Source organism: Puma concolor, chromosome E1 (assembly GCF_028749965.1).
Source record: "Puma concolor isolate L17-30 chromosome E1, mPumCon1.1.hap2, whole genome shotgun sequence".
In the NCBI taxonomy this organism is placed as follows: domain Eukaryota; kingdom Metazoa; phylum Chordata; class Mammalia; order Carnivora; family Felidae; genus Puma; species Puma concolor.
Genome location: NC_141680.1, coordinates 6177338 through 6194381, shown reverse-complemented (window position 1 = coordinate 6194381; position 17044 = coordinate 6177338). Strand labels below are relative to the sequence as shown.

General features: G+C 46.8%; 1 protein-coding gene across 1 annotated transcript in view; it reads right to left on the bottom strand.

Annotated features, from left to right (window-relative positions):
• Window positions 1–17044, bottom strand: part of DNAH9 (dynein axonemal heavy chain 9) — a 342468-nt gene that overhangs the window by 107236 nt on the left and 218188 nt on the right. The window contains exons 46-49 of the mRNA XM_086686045.1: window positions 14131–14273; window positions 13592–13753; window positions 13151–13384; window positions 4137–4397 (exon numbers count right to left, since the gene is read on the bottom strand). Of these exons, the coding sequence (XP_086542171.1) occupies window positions 4137–4397; window positions 13151–13384; window positions 13592–13753; window positions 14131–14273 (800 nt within the window). The remainder of the gene's footprint in view (window positions 1–4136; window positions 4398–13150; window positions 13385–13591; window positions 13754–14130; window positions 14274–17044) is intronic.

Genomic DNA, 17044 nt, shown 5'->3' with positions numbered 1-17044 from the left:
ATGTTAACTTTGAAAAAGATGAGAAGACAGGGAGGTGGTCATTAAATACCGGGAGTCCTGGGAACGCAGAGGGTTTGAGGGCACCCCAGGGATCCTGGGGTTCACGAAGCAATAATGCCTCCATCACATGGCGTACAGGCTGATCTAGTCATTCTATTCCACCAGGCGGGGGGCGGGGAGGCGAGATCGACAAAGGGGGTCAAAAGGTACAACTTCCAGTTATAAGGGAAATAAGTCCTGGGGATGTCATTTACAGCACGGAGACTGTAGTGACGATACTGTGCCATGTATTTGAAAAGAGAGGAAATCACGAAAGGTCTCATCACACACACACACACAAACCTACGCGTGGTGATGGATATTCACTGGATTTACTGTGGTGACCATTTTGCAATAGATGCAAACACTGAATTATGATGTTGTGCACCTGAAACGAAGATCCTTCTATGTCAATTATACCTCAATTAAAAAAAAAAAAATGTTGTCTCCGGTGCCTGGGTGGCTTGGTCCGTTAAATGCCTGGCTCTTGATTTTGGCTCTGGTTATCTCTGACCCCAGCTCTCCAGAAGCCATGGCTGGCAATTTCTTCCCTCGTTTCTTCCAGATTTCGCTCCTTATTGATATGGAACATGTTTTGTTTTTTTCATTTTAGAAGTTAGCAAGTGGCTTCCTCCTCGGAGTGGGAATATTTTAGCTATTATACTGCCCTCCCTTTTGCTCCTACTTATTATGGTTCTATCAACTTTTTTCGTTCAGTTCACGTTCAGTGCGATTATGACATGATTATGACCATAAATACTGTTCACCTTGGGTTATATTATGTATCTTGCATATGCTGAATTTTTTTTTTCTGAAATTAATGAGCACTTTTATTATTTGTTTCCTGCGAAGGTAACTTTTGGGCAAATACCTGAAAGAGGGAGGCATGGGGGTTTGTGTAGGAAGAGCACTGCACATAGAGGTGGTTGCTTGTTCAAAGGCCCTGGGGTGGGATTGTGCTGGGAGTGTCTGAGACACAGCAGGACCAGTGTGGGGGGTCAGAGGGACAAGAGGAAGGCTAGTAACTGGCATCGCAGAAGAGGGAACTGGGCAAAATTGTAAGGTCTCCCGGGCCACTTTGGATTTTATTCTGAATATGATGGGAAGCCAATGGAAGATTCTGAACAGAGGGATGATGTGGTCAAACTGCTGTTTTAAAAAAGATTATTCAGGTGGCTGTAATGGGCAAAGACAGAACTGGGGCAAGGGTGCAAGCAGGGAGGCCAACTGACAGGCTACTGCAACGGTCCAGGTAATAGGGGACAGTGGCTTGGACCAGAGGGGTAGCGGCAGAGAGGACAGGAAGCATTTGAATTCAGGATATATTTGAAGGCAGAATTGACAGAATTTGCTGACTGGTTAGGGCAGCGTGACATAAGGCGCTCATTGATTCGCACCCACCCCTTTCTACGTAACAAGAGAAAGCGAGGAGTCAAGAACCTCAGCGATGTGTGCCAGGCTCTGCAGCCGGCTGGAGGAAAGCACCTATCATCTTGCCTGGCACACAGTAGGCACTCATTAAAAATGAGTTTCATGGGGCGCCTGGGTGGCGCAGTCGGTTAAGCGTCCGACTTCAGCCAGGTCACGATCTCGCGGTCCGTGAGTTCGAGCCCCGCGTCAGGCTCTGGGCTGATGGCTCGGAGCCTGGAGCCTGTTTCCCAATCTGTGTCTCCCTCTCTCTCTGCCCCTCCCCCATTCATGCTCTGTCCCTCTCTGTCCCAAAAATAAATAAACGTTGAAAAAAAAATTAAAAAAAAAAATGAGTTTCATGTCCTTTGTGGCGGAAGCGTTGAGACTTTCAAATCCACCGCTATTTCCAGTATCGGATCTCATCACTTCCACGAGGTCCACCGCTATATGTTTATTTCCACCAACGACCAATCCGCTAACTAACCAGCCAACTGGTTAGTCGACTAACCAGCCAACTAATTAACCCAGAAGTATTTACGGGCATTCACTTTGTTTCCAGTTTTGCGGAAACAGAAGTGATGATGCGGGTGATGGTGACATCGACAAGAGCCAGCATCGACTGGGCGGCTCCCATCTGTTAGCTACGTTTCAGGCATGATCTCATTTCGTCCCGATGACAACCTCATGGGGACTGCGTCACTGTCGCCTCCATTGCTCAGATGAGGAAACAGGGGCCGAGCAAAGAGAAAATCACACCCAGAGCCAAACCCAGTATTTGGACGCGGCTCATGTTAAAAGTGGTCTCGTGTTTCGTGCTCGGGAAATCAGAAAAGGGCGAGATTGATCCAGAATGTTAAGTCTGATTTTAGAATACAGGTAGGATTTAGACGGGAGGAAGCGATAGGAGAGCGAGCCCTAAACAATGGTGGTGGGGAGGGGTCCAGGCTAACCAAAGGCCAGGAGGCCGGCCAGTGGATGACGCTCTGAGGGGCAGCCTGGCTTGGCTGTGCTATAAGGTTCAGGTGGCGTAATGGGGCCAACTCCTACTCCACCCGATGGTACCCAAGTTCCTAAGGAGAACCTTGAGTTCTCTCCTGATGTAGGTAGAGGCCTGTTTATGGCCTTTTTGGCCCTAGCTGCCTTAATCTTTAGGGGATCCAGCCCCCCCATCCTTAGATATACTAGAATGCCCTCGTAGCTCAACTTCCAATGTATACGCAGCTATATGTCACAGGCTTCTACGGTGTTCCTAGTTTAGCTTTGGATTTGATGAGGCCCTAAACCACTGGATACTACCTTCCAAAGTGAGGCGTGAGATGGAGGTTCCAGAAGGCCAGTGCTTTGCGTCAAATGCCTCACCTGCACTGAGGGTGTCAGAGTCAGCAAGTTGGGGACTAAGAGAGAATTTTCCGTGAGACCTGCTGGTGAGTCCCACCCACTCTGCCTTTAAAGGAGGGCGGCGTGGGGTGTAGTCTGCATGACATAGTGGATTGGGGTCTAATGCATACCCCAGAAATCTAGAATGTGTGAGAACAGCTGGCTAGCCCTCCTACCTCCCCACCAACCACGGAACGAGGGAGAGCGTGTTGCATGGGTGGCTGACATTCTCAGTGCATTTGGGGAAAGGAGGCACAGGTGTCCCCCGTGGAGCTGAGGTGAGGTGCCTGCACAGCACAGGTGGGACAGGATGTCTCAGACCTTGGCCAAGTGGCCCACGTGGAAGGGCATGTGAATTGCCAAACTCGGGAGAGGAGGAGAAAGCACCCTGCAGGGGAGAGGTCCCAATGACTGGGGGAGGGTCTCCATCCAACAGAGAGAGGGTCAGCTTTCCGGTCCTTCTCTGCCACCTGCTCCTCATGTCCTGAGTCTGTCCGCCCCCTTTTCTCCCTTTCTCCCCTTGGCCCCTCAGCCACAGTTATCCGAGTGGGAAAGAAGCGTAATCGCAAAAAGGCGATAAAAGGAAGAAGGAGCTAATTCTCACCTGTCCAACGCACACATACCTGGGATACATTTCACGGGAATCCAATCAAAAGCACCTTGTGAATACGTCTCAAAAGTCATGCCTGTCCTACCAAATGGTTATGGATAGGGCTTGACTTTAATTGATACACGGGTGCCGTGAACAGTGGAATATTTGTGAATTTTGATTTTGTAGGGCTCCCCCCCTCCCCCCCTCCCCATTTTGGAGCCAACGTGGGTTTTCCTCTCCTGTCCTAAACATCTCCATAGGGCCTCCTGAGGCTCGTGCGGCTGGTGGTACGAAATGGGTAAGACGACCACGGGCTACTTAGCTGGACGATCTCTGCACTTGGATCCTGAGGGTGTGAGCTCCAGTCTGGCTCTAATGAGGCTTGTGACGCTGGACAAGTCGGTGCTCCTCTCGGGGCCCCGGCTTTGTCATCTGTGAAGTTGGGGGGGGGAGGGACTAGCTGGCATCTCCTGTTCTGATTGGTTCTAAGACTCACGCCTCTGGGATTTCATTGGTCCTCTGCGGAGCCCGACACACAGGCGGTTTCAATAAATGGTGGCGTAATGAATAAACCCGTGACAGCTGGATCCCACCCTGAGCCTTCCAGCTTTGCTCTTGTACCTCTTTGGGACACCAGGGTACCGCGCTGTCTTTGGGTCGGAGTGGCCTCCCCCTGGCCCTGCGAGGGGCGAGCAGTAGGGACGGATGATCGTCCTACCTTGTTGAGGGTGTTGAGGGCTGCCTGGGCTGCTGTGAGCGCCGGCTCCGCTTTGGCCAGGTCGTCCTCACAGTCCTTCTGTTTCTGCTTTACCTCCTGCATGATGAGGGCCACCTTCCGCTCCTCCTCGTCCGCGATGGCTTTCTCTCTGCTCACCTTGTCCGTCTCTATGCCCACCACCCGGATCAGCTTGTCTGCGTCCTCATTCTTGTGTCTCACCTCCACTTCCTGGGTGGCCAGCTTGGCTTTCAGATCATCTACCTGCGGCAGAGAAGCGCTGGGCTTACTGGGAGCAGAGGGAGGTGGGACACGGCCCTGGGGGTCTGACCCTATAGACGAAAACGGCCAACTCCTGAAGCGAAGGCGCCTAAGCTGAGCTCTCACCTGGGACCAAGCGCCCTGACCCCGCGGACGGAAAGGGGCACTGGGCTCTCTCTTCTTCCTCCCTCTATGGTAAATGTGGCGGATGGAAGATTCTAAGCAAGATTCTCCCTCGTGCCCACATGACTTAGGCTGCTTCCCACGGCCATTGATGCCTGCGTCTCATAAAACTCCTCCTGCCTCGGATACTACTTGGTGCAGAGCGGGCCTGTTGTAAAAAGCAGTCGTTGTCTAATTGGAACTGGCCAACGTGAAGTACACCGAGAATTTAGCAAGTTACAAAAAGTATGTCCCGTGCATCCTGAAAGACTGAATGTACGAACAGACAGCGGCCGGGCCGCGTATCAAAGTAGAACGCTGACCCACAATTGCAATCTCCTGGCGACCAGGAGACCAACCCATTATCTACAATAACCAGCTCAGGAAGCCAGACTCCCGAATACGTCACAATCCAGGGAGACAAACAGACAGCGGCCTCTGCAGCAATCGGTCCCGGATGGCCAGCACTTGGTTAACAACGGACGACTTCCTTCATTTTTGCCCCTGCTTCCCACTTAGGATCAGCCAGAGAAAGTCAAACACGCTCCCCCAACTGATCACACAGGATGCCCACTTCTAGGGAGCCCCCCTCCAGCTCCGCAGGCCACCAGCCTCCATCGGGACACATCTGACACCTTTCCTTTCTGCCCACCAAGAAGCCCTCCCACCCTGCGGGCTGACTTTGAATCTCTGCCCAAAACCAGGTGCCCGCTGGAGCCAGCTCTGCGTAGAGAGCGTTCACTTGGTCTCACTGGTTTGGTCTTAGTCTAGTTCCGCAGTCCTTTCAGGAAACAGATGACCAGGTTGACGCGGACCCAGTGGCCCAGACCAGAACCCAATGGGCTCTCCCCATCGGGCCTCTGAATTCATATGCGTTTGGAGGAAGTGAAGAAGCTCCCCACGGAGGAGACCGTTCATTTCTCTGACCCCCTGGAGAAGGAGGCATGGTTTTCTATGTACAGTCTGTTCCGGAGAGTGTGGTGGTTCTCGGAGTGTGGTTCCCTGGACCACCACTGACAACAGCATCCCCTGGGTACTTGCCAGAAAGGTAAACTCACAGGCCCACTCCAGACCTACTGAGTCAGAAATTCTGAAGGTGGGCCTGGCGATCTGTGTTTTAACAGGCCCTCTGGGTGAATCTGGTGCCCACCTAGGTTTGAGACCCATTGGCCTGGTTTTATGGCCCTTTCATCTGCAGAAAGAAGACTCAGATCTGTTTATTTCTGGGAAGTAAAAAAAAAAAAAAAAAGCCATTTGTATTTGCAATAGGGCCTATAAACTTTACATCGCAAAATGCCCTCCCGCCTCTCATTTTTCTGCAGTCTATTTCATGCAACAACCCAAGATTACTTCAGAGCTCCTGGAATACGTCAAACAGATTCAAATGCTTTATGATACAAAATGCATAAGGGGAAAAATAAAACAGAGGCTTAGATGCTGCTGATAATTCCCTTTTCATGGCAGAGCAAAAGAAAAGAAAAGGAAAGCGGGGGGTGGGGGGGGGGGAAGAAAGAATGCTCTTTAATTTTGTGTATTCATGGAAACTGGAGACTTTTTGTTAACCTCAAATGAAGGCCTGCTCCCGAGAACAAGTCTTATATTCCCGTGCTGGAAGGTTAATCCATTTCTAAATCCCATGGTTCAGCTGCAGGGAGTTATTTCTACAAGGACAAAGATGCAATTGTAAATCAAAATGATTGAACCACATAATCACTGCAGTCAGCAAGCACACCAGTAACTTTTTGTTCCTTTTTAAATCTGGGGAGATTTGAGAAAATTGGAGTGGGTTTTTTTTTTTTTTTAATTCTGTTGTTGCTGTTTGTCTGTTTGTTTTGTGGCTTACAGATAGGGTGTACGACCTCAGGCCCAAGGTAAGCAAACACCAGCACTGTGGATGGGAGCTTTGTAGCTCTCGAGCCGTGACAAGAAGTGACACAAGGGTCCCGCCAGTCAGAACTAGGCCGCTCCACACAAAGCTGAAGAGAGGGCGTAAGTCAGGCTCGTTTCATGGCTCTTTGGCAGCAGAACAGGAAGTTTAAGTAGGTTAGAACAGGAAGTCGCAGTAGGTCAGAACAGGAAGTTGAAAGAGGTCAAGTTAAAATTTCCTCTCCTCTTCGCCTTTATTCAAAGCATTCGAGTCCCCGCCTTGGATCTCTTCCTCTTCAGACACCCACCCCCGCCCCCAGATAGGAGGGTCAAGGGGGAGAGGGACAAAAACAAGGAAGAGACCCTCTCTTCAGTCTTGCCAGCTCCATGAATATAAGTGGGAGGGGAATGTCAACTGAGTGGAGTGCCAAGAGGCTGGTGGTGAGAGACCGTCCTCTCTCCAAGGACCAGGAACATGATGCCAAAGAGGAAGGCCAAGCTTCCTGGGACCTTCTCCTCAGAGCCACAGAAGGAAGAGAGAAAACCCGGGATCATCAACAGCAATCCCTAGTGTGCAGAGCATTAGAGGCCCAGAGGTCTTTGCCTTCTTACCCCCCGGGTCCTTCTGGTCACCCACCACGTTCTCCCATGAATTCACACTTCACGTAGGCTTCTCTTCTTAGACGTAGTGGTTTCCCATCTGCAGTAGACATCTGTTATATTTGTCTACCTAATAAAACTTCTCATCCCTGTATTGGAAATACAGTTTGAATTTCCCTTGGGGAATATTCCCTTCCCTAGTCCTCGTGGTTTGGGTGGGGCTGACACCAAAGGTGGTCCTTTGATCCTCACTTGGCCAAGGAGAGTGTCGAAGTCACAGAGAACGGTTCACATATGGGCAAACCAATGATATGAAGAGGCCAATCAGAGCTACTGACCATTTACCCCAGGAACTTGCTATAAAATCCTGGGAAAGATGAACTCCTCCTTATGGTGAAGCTGCAAAGCAGGCAGAATAGAAGTCTGAGGTTGGCGGGGCCATGGGGTTGCCTGCCTGGACAGGGACATTTAGTGAGAATCTGGCTCCAGCCCTGTCAAAATTAAGCTCTATCTCTGAATTTTCACTTATATGAAACAGCTTGTTTTATTTTTTGTTGTTGTTTTGCCTAGACCAACTTCAGCCGGATTTTGGTCAGTTGCCATCAAAAGGATCTGATAAATATATCATGTAATCTCATTCCCCACCCCCTCCCCTCCTGTCTTTTCCTTTTCTTCTTTTTTCCTCTTTTTTTGCTAACTGAATTTGAATTTATTTTTTTTTTCACTTGCACCAAAAGAGTCCTGATGCCTACATCATGGTAAATTACTGAACTGTCAACTTCAGGTAAATTCGGTGGCCTGAGATTCTTTGAAAGCCCAAGAAAGATTGAATTTAAGAGTCTCCAGACGAACAGACTTGGGGAGTAAATCTTTGACGGAGGGAACCGGTAACGAACTGTAGGCCTCTTATGAACATTTCTTCAGTCCAACAGCCCTTCTCCCTCATGAGTACACCTGAGCTAGGTATAGAAGTGAGGGTGACAGTGTGTCCTGAAGATGCCAGGAGATGGCGTGAGACCCAGGTCAGGGGTGAGGGTTCTGATGGTGCTAAGAGAAGGAACAGAAGTAACACCACCCTCATATGAGGCAGCAGCAAAGACAGAAGATGCCACCCAAAGACCCAGCAGAATCAGCCACTCTCGGCAGAGCCAGTGAGAGCTGGAAGACCACACATGAAGCTTCACCAGCTGCCTCCTGAAACCACCACCAGCGAGATGCAAAGGGGCAAAAGACCCTTCACACGGAAACAGCCCCAAGGTAGAACTACACTCTGAACTGACTGCTCTCCAGAGACTTTTTTAACCTGAAGTGACCAAGTCGACCAGAAAAGTAAGATCAAGAGCTTCCCATTCTTAAACAAAAAAACTTTTTTAATGTTTATTCATTTTTTAGAGAAAGCAGGAGAGAGCGGGCGAGCGTGGGGGAGGGGCAGAGAGAGAGGGAGACAGAGAGTCTGAAGCAGGCTCCGAGCTGTCAGCACAGAGCCTGATGTGGGGCTCGAACTCAGGAACCACGAGATCATGACCTGAGCTGAAGTCGGACGTTTTAACCAACTGAGCCATCAGACGCCCCGAGAATTTCCTACTCTTAAATGAAAAAGACGGATCTGGAGCTAAGTCAAATCTCAGTGTAGAAAAATAAAGTGGTGTTTCTGACCAGGTGAGTCTAAGCATGAAACTGTGTCTGAAGTTTATAAACTTTAGATGACCATATAATTATTAATTCTTGTCATTATTATCATCATCATCACTGCTCCTAATATTGTGATCATTGTTAAATAAATCTGGAGTCCATCTGAGCCAGAGTGGTGAGATTCATGTAGCCCACTCCCGCTGGATTATATGAATACCAAAATCTGTCATAAGTGGGTAGTAGGATACTTATACAATATAATTCAAGTCATTACCCTTGTACCAAGATTATGGGGATATGCTTAAGGCTTTTTTCTACAAAGGAACAATTTCAGATGAAGGCTTTACATGAGAAGCCAAGATAGCATTTTTACAAGAAGAATTATCCTCATAACCATCCATAAGTATGAAATATACAGCATGTACACAGTATTGGGGGACCCACCCTCCATCCCCACTCTAAGCTTGTAGGTGACTCATTTGCTTGGTTGCCTAGCCATCTGTCATCTACCCATTTATCCACACACTTAGAGAACACCTGCTATGTGCCAATGAATCCTGGTGTCTGCCCTTGGGTATCATGCCGCCATGATAGTGTGGCAGGACATATACAAGAGAAGAAACATAAGGCCGGGATGGAACCACAGAGAACAGAATGAAAATCTTCTCAGAACTTAGAAGGGGCTTCTGCGAGCGGAGGGAGCAAACCGTTTACGTCTTGACAGTCACAAGCTGGCAAGTCAGGGGCACACATAAAGACACAGAGATGTGAACTAGCTGTGGAGATTTGGGGCGACTCCAACCAGTCAGTATTGCTGAATGCCAGGGTACAATGGGGTCGAAGGGAGGAAGAGAGGATGGCGAGAGAGGCAAGGGTACAGTTTGAAAGTTCTAGAAAAGTTCAGAGAGTCTGAAATGTAATGTCTAAAACGTTAGGGTCCACGTTAGAGAAAACTCAATGTTTTGAGCGAAGATCAGTCTGATAGCCGGACAGGGGCTGGTCCAGAGCTGTGCTGTCTAGTTTGGGGGATGAGCACCTGAAATGTGGCTTGTCCCATCTGAGACGTGCCGTAATTATAACCGCACATACACCAGTCTTTGCAGCCTTGCAGGAAAAAAAATATTTCACCAATAACTTCTTCATACATTGCTTACCTGTTAAAATGATAGTATCATGGATGTATTGGGTTAAATAAAATGTATTCTTAAAATATATGATAAAATTAGGTAAATTTAAGATCTAGTGTTAGGATGAAAGCCACTAGTTTCCTTTTACTTCTTTTGATGCAGTTAATAGGAAACTGAAATTTGCATTTATGACTTGCAGGATATTTCTCTTGGATGGGGGGGTCCAGAATGTTGGGAGAGGCTAAACAAAATGCCATTCATTCATTCAACATTTCACGCATGCCCCCTCTGTCCAGGTAGTGTTTCAGGCACGTGGGACACATCAGCAAACAGAACAGATGAGGATCCCTGTCCATGCCGAGGTTGTCTGACAGATGGGGATCGACAGCAAAAAGTGAACGCAACCAGTACGGGAAAGAGGTGAAGTCGAGCCCCGTAAGGGACCTGGGAATGGGGTGGGGTTGCAATTTAAAATGGGGCCATCAGAATGGGATTCACTGAGAAGGTGACATGTGAACAAAGAAGTCGAGATGAGGGAGTGAGTCGTGGGGGTGAGGGAAGGAAGAACACGCAGGGAGAGGAAACAGCCAGTGCAAAGGCCTGGCATGTCTGAGGGAAGAGCAAGGCGGCGGCATGGCCGGAGAGGAATGTCGCGGGCATGGGGCAGCGGAAGATGAGGTCTGACAGTTTGCAGGGCGGGGTGGGGGGGGAGAGCAGACTGGGGCGCCACTTTAGCGAGGGAAATGGGGGCCATCTCAGGGTTTTGAGCAGAAAAGTAACATGCTCTGATTCCTGTTTTGAACGGATCCCTCTGGGTGCTCCCATGATGACGGACCCAAGAGGAACAGAAGGAGAAGCAGACGAGTGAGTTGGAAAGGTACTGTGGTTCCCCGGGTAGGATCAGTGGCCTGGGTCAGGGGAGTAGCAGAGTGGGAGGTGCACAGTGGGGGGATTCGGGGCTCGTCTGAAGTTAGGGCCAATGGCGATTTTCTGATGCTTGGGCACAGGGTGTGTGTGTGTGTGTGTGAGAGAGAGAATTGAGAAGGGTCAAGGATGACCCCAAGGATTTTGGCCTCATGGGTGATGCGAGAGGTTGCAGGTGAAGCAGGTTCGGGACCAGGGAGACACTGGAGAGTTCCATGTATTGAAATGACCTAGGTAAGAAGTGTCTGAATCAAGACATAGAAAAGGGGGATACAACAAGAGGGTACACTTGAGACACGTTTAGGAAATGTATAGAAGTTGTTAAACGGGAAATGAGGGAAGGGGAGGAATCGAAGGTAACTCCCCGCTTTCTAGGGAACTGGGTAGATGAAAGTATCACTCGTCGAAGTAGAGAACTTTGAAGGAGAAGAAATGGAAATTGATGCCAGGACTGAAAAGAATTCTCCACTCTCCACACGCAGGTAGAACTGGGTTTGCCGAAGGTATAACCAGTCTTCTCCTGGGACGGCTGGAATTTCCAGAGGACAGGGAGGGGAGGGAGAACAGGGGCTGCTAAGATGACAGTATTCAGAGGGCACCATACGTCAGGGGTGGGGGAGGAGACAGGAAGAGGAAGAAGTGACAGATGTTAAGAATCTGGATTCCGGGATTCTATCTTATGCTGAGTTCTAGAAGTTCAGAGATTGAGGGTACTGGAAACACTAGAAAGTGTTGGGAGAGAAAATGTGACATTTCCACAACCACAGTACATATGCCGGGTAAACTGCTAGGCCTTTGGCTTGGGTCTGTGTCCCTCGACCTGCCCTGCACTGTAGCTCTGGGAAGGGGTGTGGTCATGGCATAAATGGAAACCAAGAAGCATCGTGGACAACTGGCACGTGTCATCAGTGGACAAACATTGAGTTTGGACCGAGCTCACCATGCCTGAAGGCACAGAAAGAAAAAGATAAAAGGGTCTTTCTAGAAATATAGGACAAGGATGGGAAAACCATGTAGGAGGCTAAGAAGAACACAGTTCTGCAAATGACGTACTACCAGATCTAGGGAAAACCTGGAGAAAGCAGTCCACCATCCTCGGTAGGATGGTTTCTGTGACACCGTTGCAGGAAAACAGGCTGAAATAAAAAAGCAATAGGATGCATTGGACAGGGAAAAGGATGAGATGGGGAAGGGCTGTTAGGATATTAAAAATGTAGTAGCATAATTAAACCCTTCCCTGTAAGCGTAAGAAGCAGAAGCAATATTACACAGCACGAAACTAGAATTGTCCGGGATCAACGTGAAAGGCTCTCTTAGAACACAGACGGAAAAAAAAAAAAAGCCAAAAGAATGAGATCAGTGAGTGAGAACATAATAGATGCGGGACACAGAGAAGCCATCCGGCAAATCATTGCTCCTGGAGGAGAGGCCAGGCCAGATGAACAACATCAGATAACAGAAGACAGCTTTTTCTGAGCAGAAGACATTCTCTGTGAACAGATTGCAAGGGCTCACTGCATCCCACTAAATGCACTGAAATCCTCTAGACCTATTACATCTACCGTTCAAGAAACAGAAGCGGGGAGAGAGGACAACTCAGAAGGAGCAAGTTGAATAGTTAGTCCAAAGGCAAAGCTCTGAAACAATGACAATAAGTGAAAGGCTTAGGTATCTGTAGGAACACGTGATGCCCATGGATCAAACTAATCACAATTTTAGTTTAATGGTGCAAATGCATGAAAATGACACCACCTGAATGAGAGACTGCGTCTGCTTCTGGCAAACAGAGCACACAAAAAAAGGGCCATCCAGGGACTGGCAGTGTTTGATGGGCATAAGCAGGGGCAGAGAAGGTGCCAGAATTGTCCCCAATTCTCAAGGGAAGAACAGGAAATTGAAACAAACTCGTTCCCTTTGGAAGAGGAAGTAGAAAAATCTTACCAGGACAGGACAACAGGGGCCTTCTTTCGATGGCCAACCACTTAGGGACACATGAGGAAATGCAAGAAATGAGACAGGATTTAAGAAATTAGGTCCCAATGGTGCTTTGACAGATGACAGAGTAAGACACAAAGAAACCAAAGAGAATCGGTACAGTTTGGCAACCATGTCTTTTTGGTTTTGGAGATGGAGGGGAAGTGGACTGGAGAAGAAAGGAAGGTGGCGGAAGAGGAGGAGAGGGGTAGCAAGCAAGAGAGAAGAGGTGCTCCAGAGGATTCCATCATCAGTAGGTGGCAGCAGACGAGACCTGAAGGGGACAGCGTGCCCTTCTGCAGGGAGAGCTCAGCCTTAACTTCTGGAATGGTTTCTGGTGACTCTGAGGCCTCTGGGGAACCATAAGTGATTTTCAGGCCTGGACTGTGATCTCTCCAGTTCCCCGGAATGGGGTGCTCCCGCTCCCTCTCAGTGCCCCGCATGCACAAGCCATGAAAGAACGCTACCCACCTGGGCAGAGGTGCTGTGAAGCTTCAGCAGTCCGTTCTCGAGACGCTCCATTTTGGACCTGAGCTCTTTTCCATGTCTGCGCAGCAAGCTCTGGTAGAGTCTGATGAACTCCAGGAATGACTTAGGGGTTGTGTAGTTGTAGCGTTGCTCGTTGCTCAGATAAGCCTGGGACATCTGGTTGACACTTGTGTGGACAAAGGCCATGAACTTGCTAATCGACTGCTTGACTGTGGGCTGAAGGTGAAGAGCAGGAAATCAGAGTTACTGTCTGGACGTGAAGACTGGCGGTGGTGGCCCACCCTGCTCATTGCCTCGCTACATGGAAGGTTTTGCTCCGACGACTCTATCCAAGCTTGAACTTGAATCCTGAAACTCTGGACATGCAATTCCTTGTACCCGAGGTGGAGAGGATCTTGACGAGTGTCTCCTTTGCCCTCTTACCTCAATGCCTTCTGTGTTCTGCAGGAAGCGGAGGCTGACAGACTCCAATGCCTGCCGAGGCCACTCGTGGAACCAGTCGATGGCTGTGCAGTTCACAATGGCTGGAAACTTCCTGCTGCGGACCCTCAGCTTGTTCCCCACAGGGGAGAAACAGAGAGTCACCTGAGAAGTCATAAGGGTGGGGAGAACCAAGAAGGTATCAGAAGTTCTCACAGGGAGATAGCTATGGCTTTAGGTTCTTTATTTCCCGGAAAGTTGGGAAACGCATCCAATGGAGTAAAAAAAAAAAAAAATCTGTCAATACCACCCAGGCTTCTCACCAAGAAATTAAGAAAGCTGGGACTGCATGAGGCAAGAGGGAGGCTACTGCCCTTGAATCAGATGAGAAGGGCAGCCTTGCAAAATTGCTCAGGCTGAGAAAGTCACTCCACCCATACTGCCCACTCCCAGTACAATCAAGAAGGACAGCCAAATTATCAGTAGAGGTTCTCGTGAACCATCTCTGGTCTGCCTACCCGGCGCAGTAAATCCTTTTATACCTTCAGTTGTCGTCGGACCCGATCTATAAAGAATTTCCAGCAGTTCCCTCTGTTGTCTACCAGACCTTGACTCTTGACTTCATTCCTCACGTTGTTTATGATGTTTTCAACTTCATCATCGGAGTAGAGGTCTGGGATCTCTCCTGGGAGAAATGGGACACAGAAGGGCAGCTTTCACATCTCTCTGCACAATGCAATTGGACATGAGAGGTTATCCAACTTGGGGACACAAGGCCTGTGATTTTTGTGGCCATGCCCCACCATTCCTGCTGGTGAAATTAAACAGACACTGTATCTACTCCAAACCCAGGGCAGAGAGATGATACTTGAAAGAACGGAACAAGCTACATGGCACCCTTTTGTCCTGGGCCAGGAGTTCGTGGCATGAGGGCTTTCAACTGTCTATGTCTTTTACTTAAGGAATTTATTTACTAATTATTGTTAATAAAAAGTTTGTTCCCAAGGAGCTTAAGATTTGGTAGGAAGAATAAAAGAGATGTAAAATACTTATAAGACCACAAGTGAAAGGGGGGGTAACATACAGACAAATCCATATATTGATGAAAAATGAACTATCCCTTTCTATTAGAGCAGAAAGGGAGACAGCGGGAATGGCGTCAGGGAACTTAGCATATGTAAGTATGACATCTTAAAATCAATGGGGAAAAAATGAACATTCAATACACAGTATTTGGAAGACTGGAACGAACAAACAAACAAACAAACAAACAAACTATGGTTGGATCCTTATATTCCACTGTATGCTAGGATAAATTCCAAATGAGTCAATGACTTCACCATAGAAAAGAAAACCATAAAAATTGCAGAAGAAATGAGGGAAATATTATATGACCTCTGAGTGGGGAAGGACTTCCTCATTGTAACTCAAAATCAGCATGTTTTAAAAGAAAGATACATTTGATATATTTAAGTTGATATATTTTATGTAAAAGTATAAGTTTGGTATAAAAAATAGAAACAAAACAGCATGGTGAAAACATAGGCAAAGTATAATAAGATCAAAACCAAAGAACCAATGAAAATAGGTTTCTCAAAGAAGACAGACAAACGGCCAGCAGGTTCATGAAAAGGTGCTCAACACAATTAGTTATCGGGGAAATGCAAATGAAGATCACAATGAGATACCCCCTCCCACCTGTTAGGATGGCTATTATCAAAAAGACAAGGGGCACCTGGGTGGCGCAGTCGGTTAAGCGTCCGACTTCAGCCAGGTCACGATCTCGCGGTCCGGGAGTTCGAGCCCCGCGTCGGGCTCTGGGCTGATGGCTCGGAGCCTGGAGCCTGTTTCTGATTCTGTGTCTCCCTCTCTCTCTGCCCCTCCCCCGTTCATGCTCTGTCTCTCTCTGTCCCATAAATAAATAAAAACGTTGAAAAAAAAATTAAAAAAAAAAAAAAAGACAAGGGATAATATGTGCTGATGAGGATGTGGAGGAAAGGGAGCCCCTGTGCACTGTTGGGAATGTAAACTGGTACAGCCACTATGGAAAACAGTATGGAAGCTCCTAAAGAAATTAAAAATAGAATAAGTACCATGGGATCCAGGAATCCCACTTCTGGATATATGTTCAAAAGAAAAAAAAAAAAAACAGATCTCAGAAATATCCATACTCCTCTGTTCATTGCAGCATTATTCACAGTAGCCAAGATCTGGAAACAACCTAGGTATGCATCAGTGGATGAATGGATCAAACAAATGTGACATATATGGGAATATTATCCAGGCTTAAAAAAAGTGAAATCCTGTCATTTGCAATAACATGATGAACCCGGAGGGCATTATGCTAAGTAATAAGCTACAGAAAAAGAAAAATATTGCATGATGTCTCTTACATGTAGAATCTAAAACAAACAAACAAAAAACCCAGTCAAACTCCTAGAAATAGAGTAGAAAGTGGTTGCCAGGAGCTGGGGGGTGGAGGAAATATGGAGAGTCTGGTAGAAGGGTACAAACTTTCAGTTATAAGATGAATGAGGCTTTAGGATCTAATGTATAACATAGTGGTTATATTTGATAACACTGTACTATATAACTGAAATTTGCCAAGAGCTGGAACTTAAATGTTCTCATTCCTCAAGTTTTAAAAAGAAAATATGTGTTTAACTCTGATTATAGTTAAATAGTTAATCTCCTTAATATGTAAATATTATAATGTTACATATAATAACATTATATGTAAATATGTAAATAAAGTCTCCACAAATAAAGGAAAAAACCAATAATTCAACTGTAGGACGTGGATACAGAAGAGAGCTCACAGTACAGGAAATACAAATACTTCTTAAATATATGAACAAATGTTTTACCCCACTCATAGTAATAGAAATGTAGCTTAAAACAATGCCTCATTATTAATTTTGCAAGACTGGCAAAGTTCTGAAAGTTCGATAAAATCCTGTCTTACGCAATATACGGTGAATAAATCTTTTAAAAAATCCTAACTAAATCCATAAAAATACACGTATGATGACCAAGTAGGGTTTGTCCTAGAAATGCAATGATGGTTAGGTATTAGAGAAATCTATGAAAATAATCCACTATGTTAATAGATTAAAGTAGATAATTACAATATTACCATTACAAAGACACATAACATTTCTAAAATACTGGTAACAAACTAGGAATAAATAAGATTTCTCTTACTCTATCATAGATGTCTATTGCAGACTCATTGCAAACATTATACCTAAGAGTGAAATACTAGAATATTCCCTTTCAAATCGGGACCAAAACAACCATGATTGCTATTATGTTTCCTAGTCAATAGTATATAGGAAGTCCTAGACCATGCAAAAAATCAAGAAAAGGAAAATGTAAAACAAGAGTTAAGACAATCATAATATTATTATTGTTCAAAATCTAATTTTCTACATAGAATATCTAAGAGAATATACA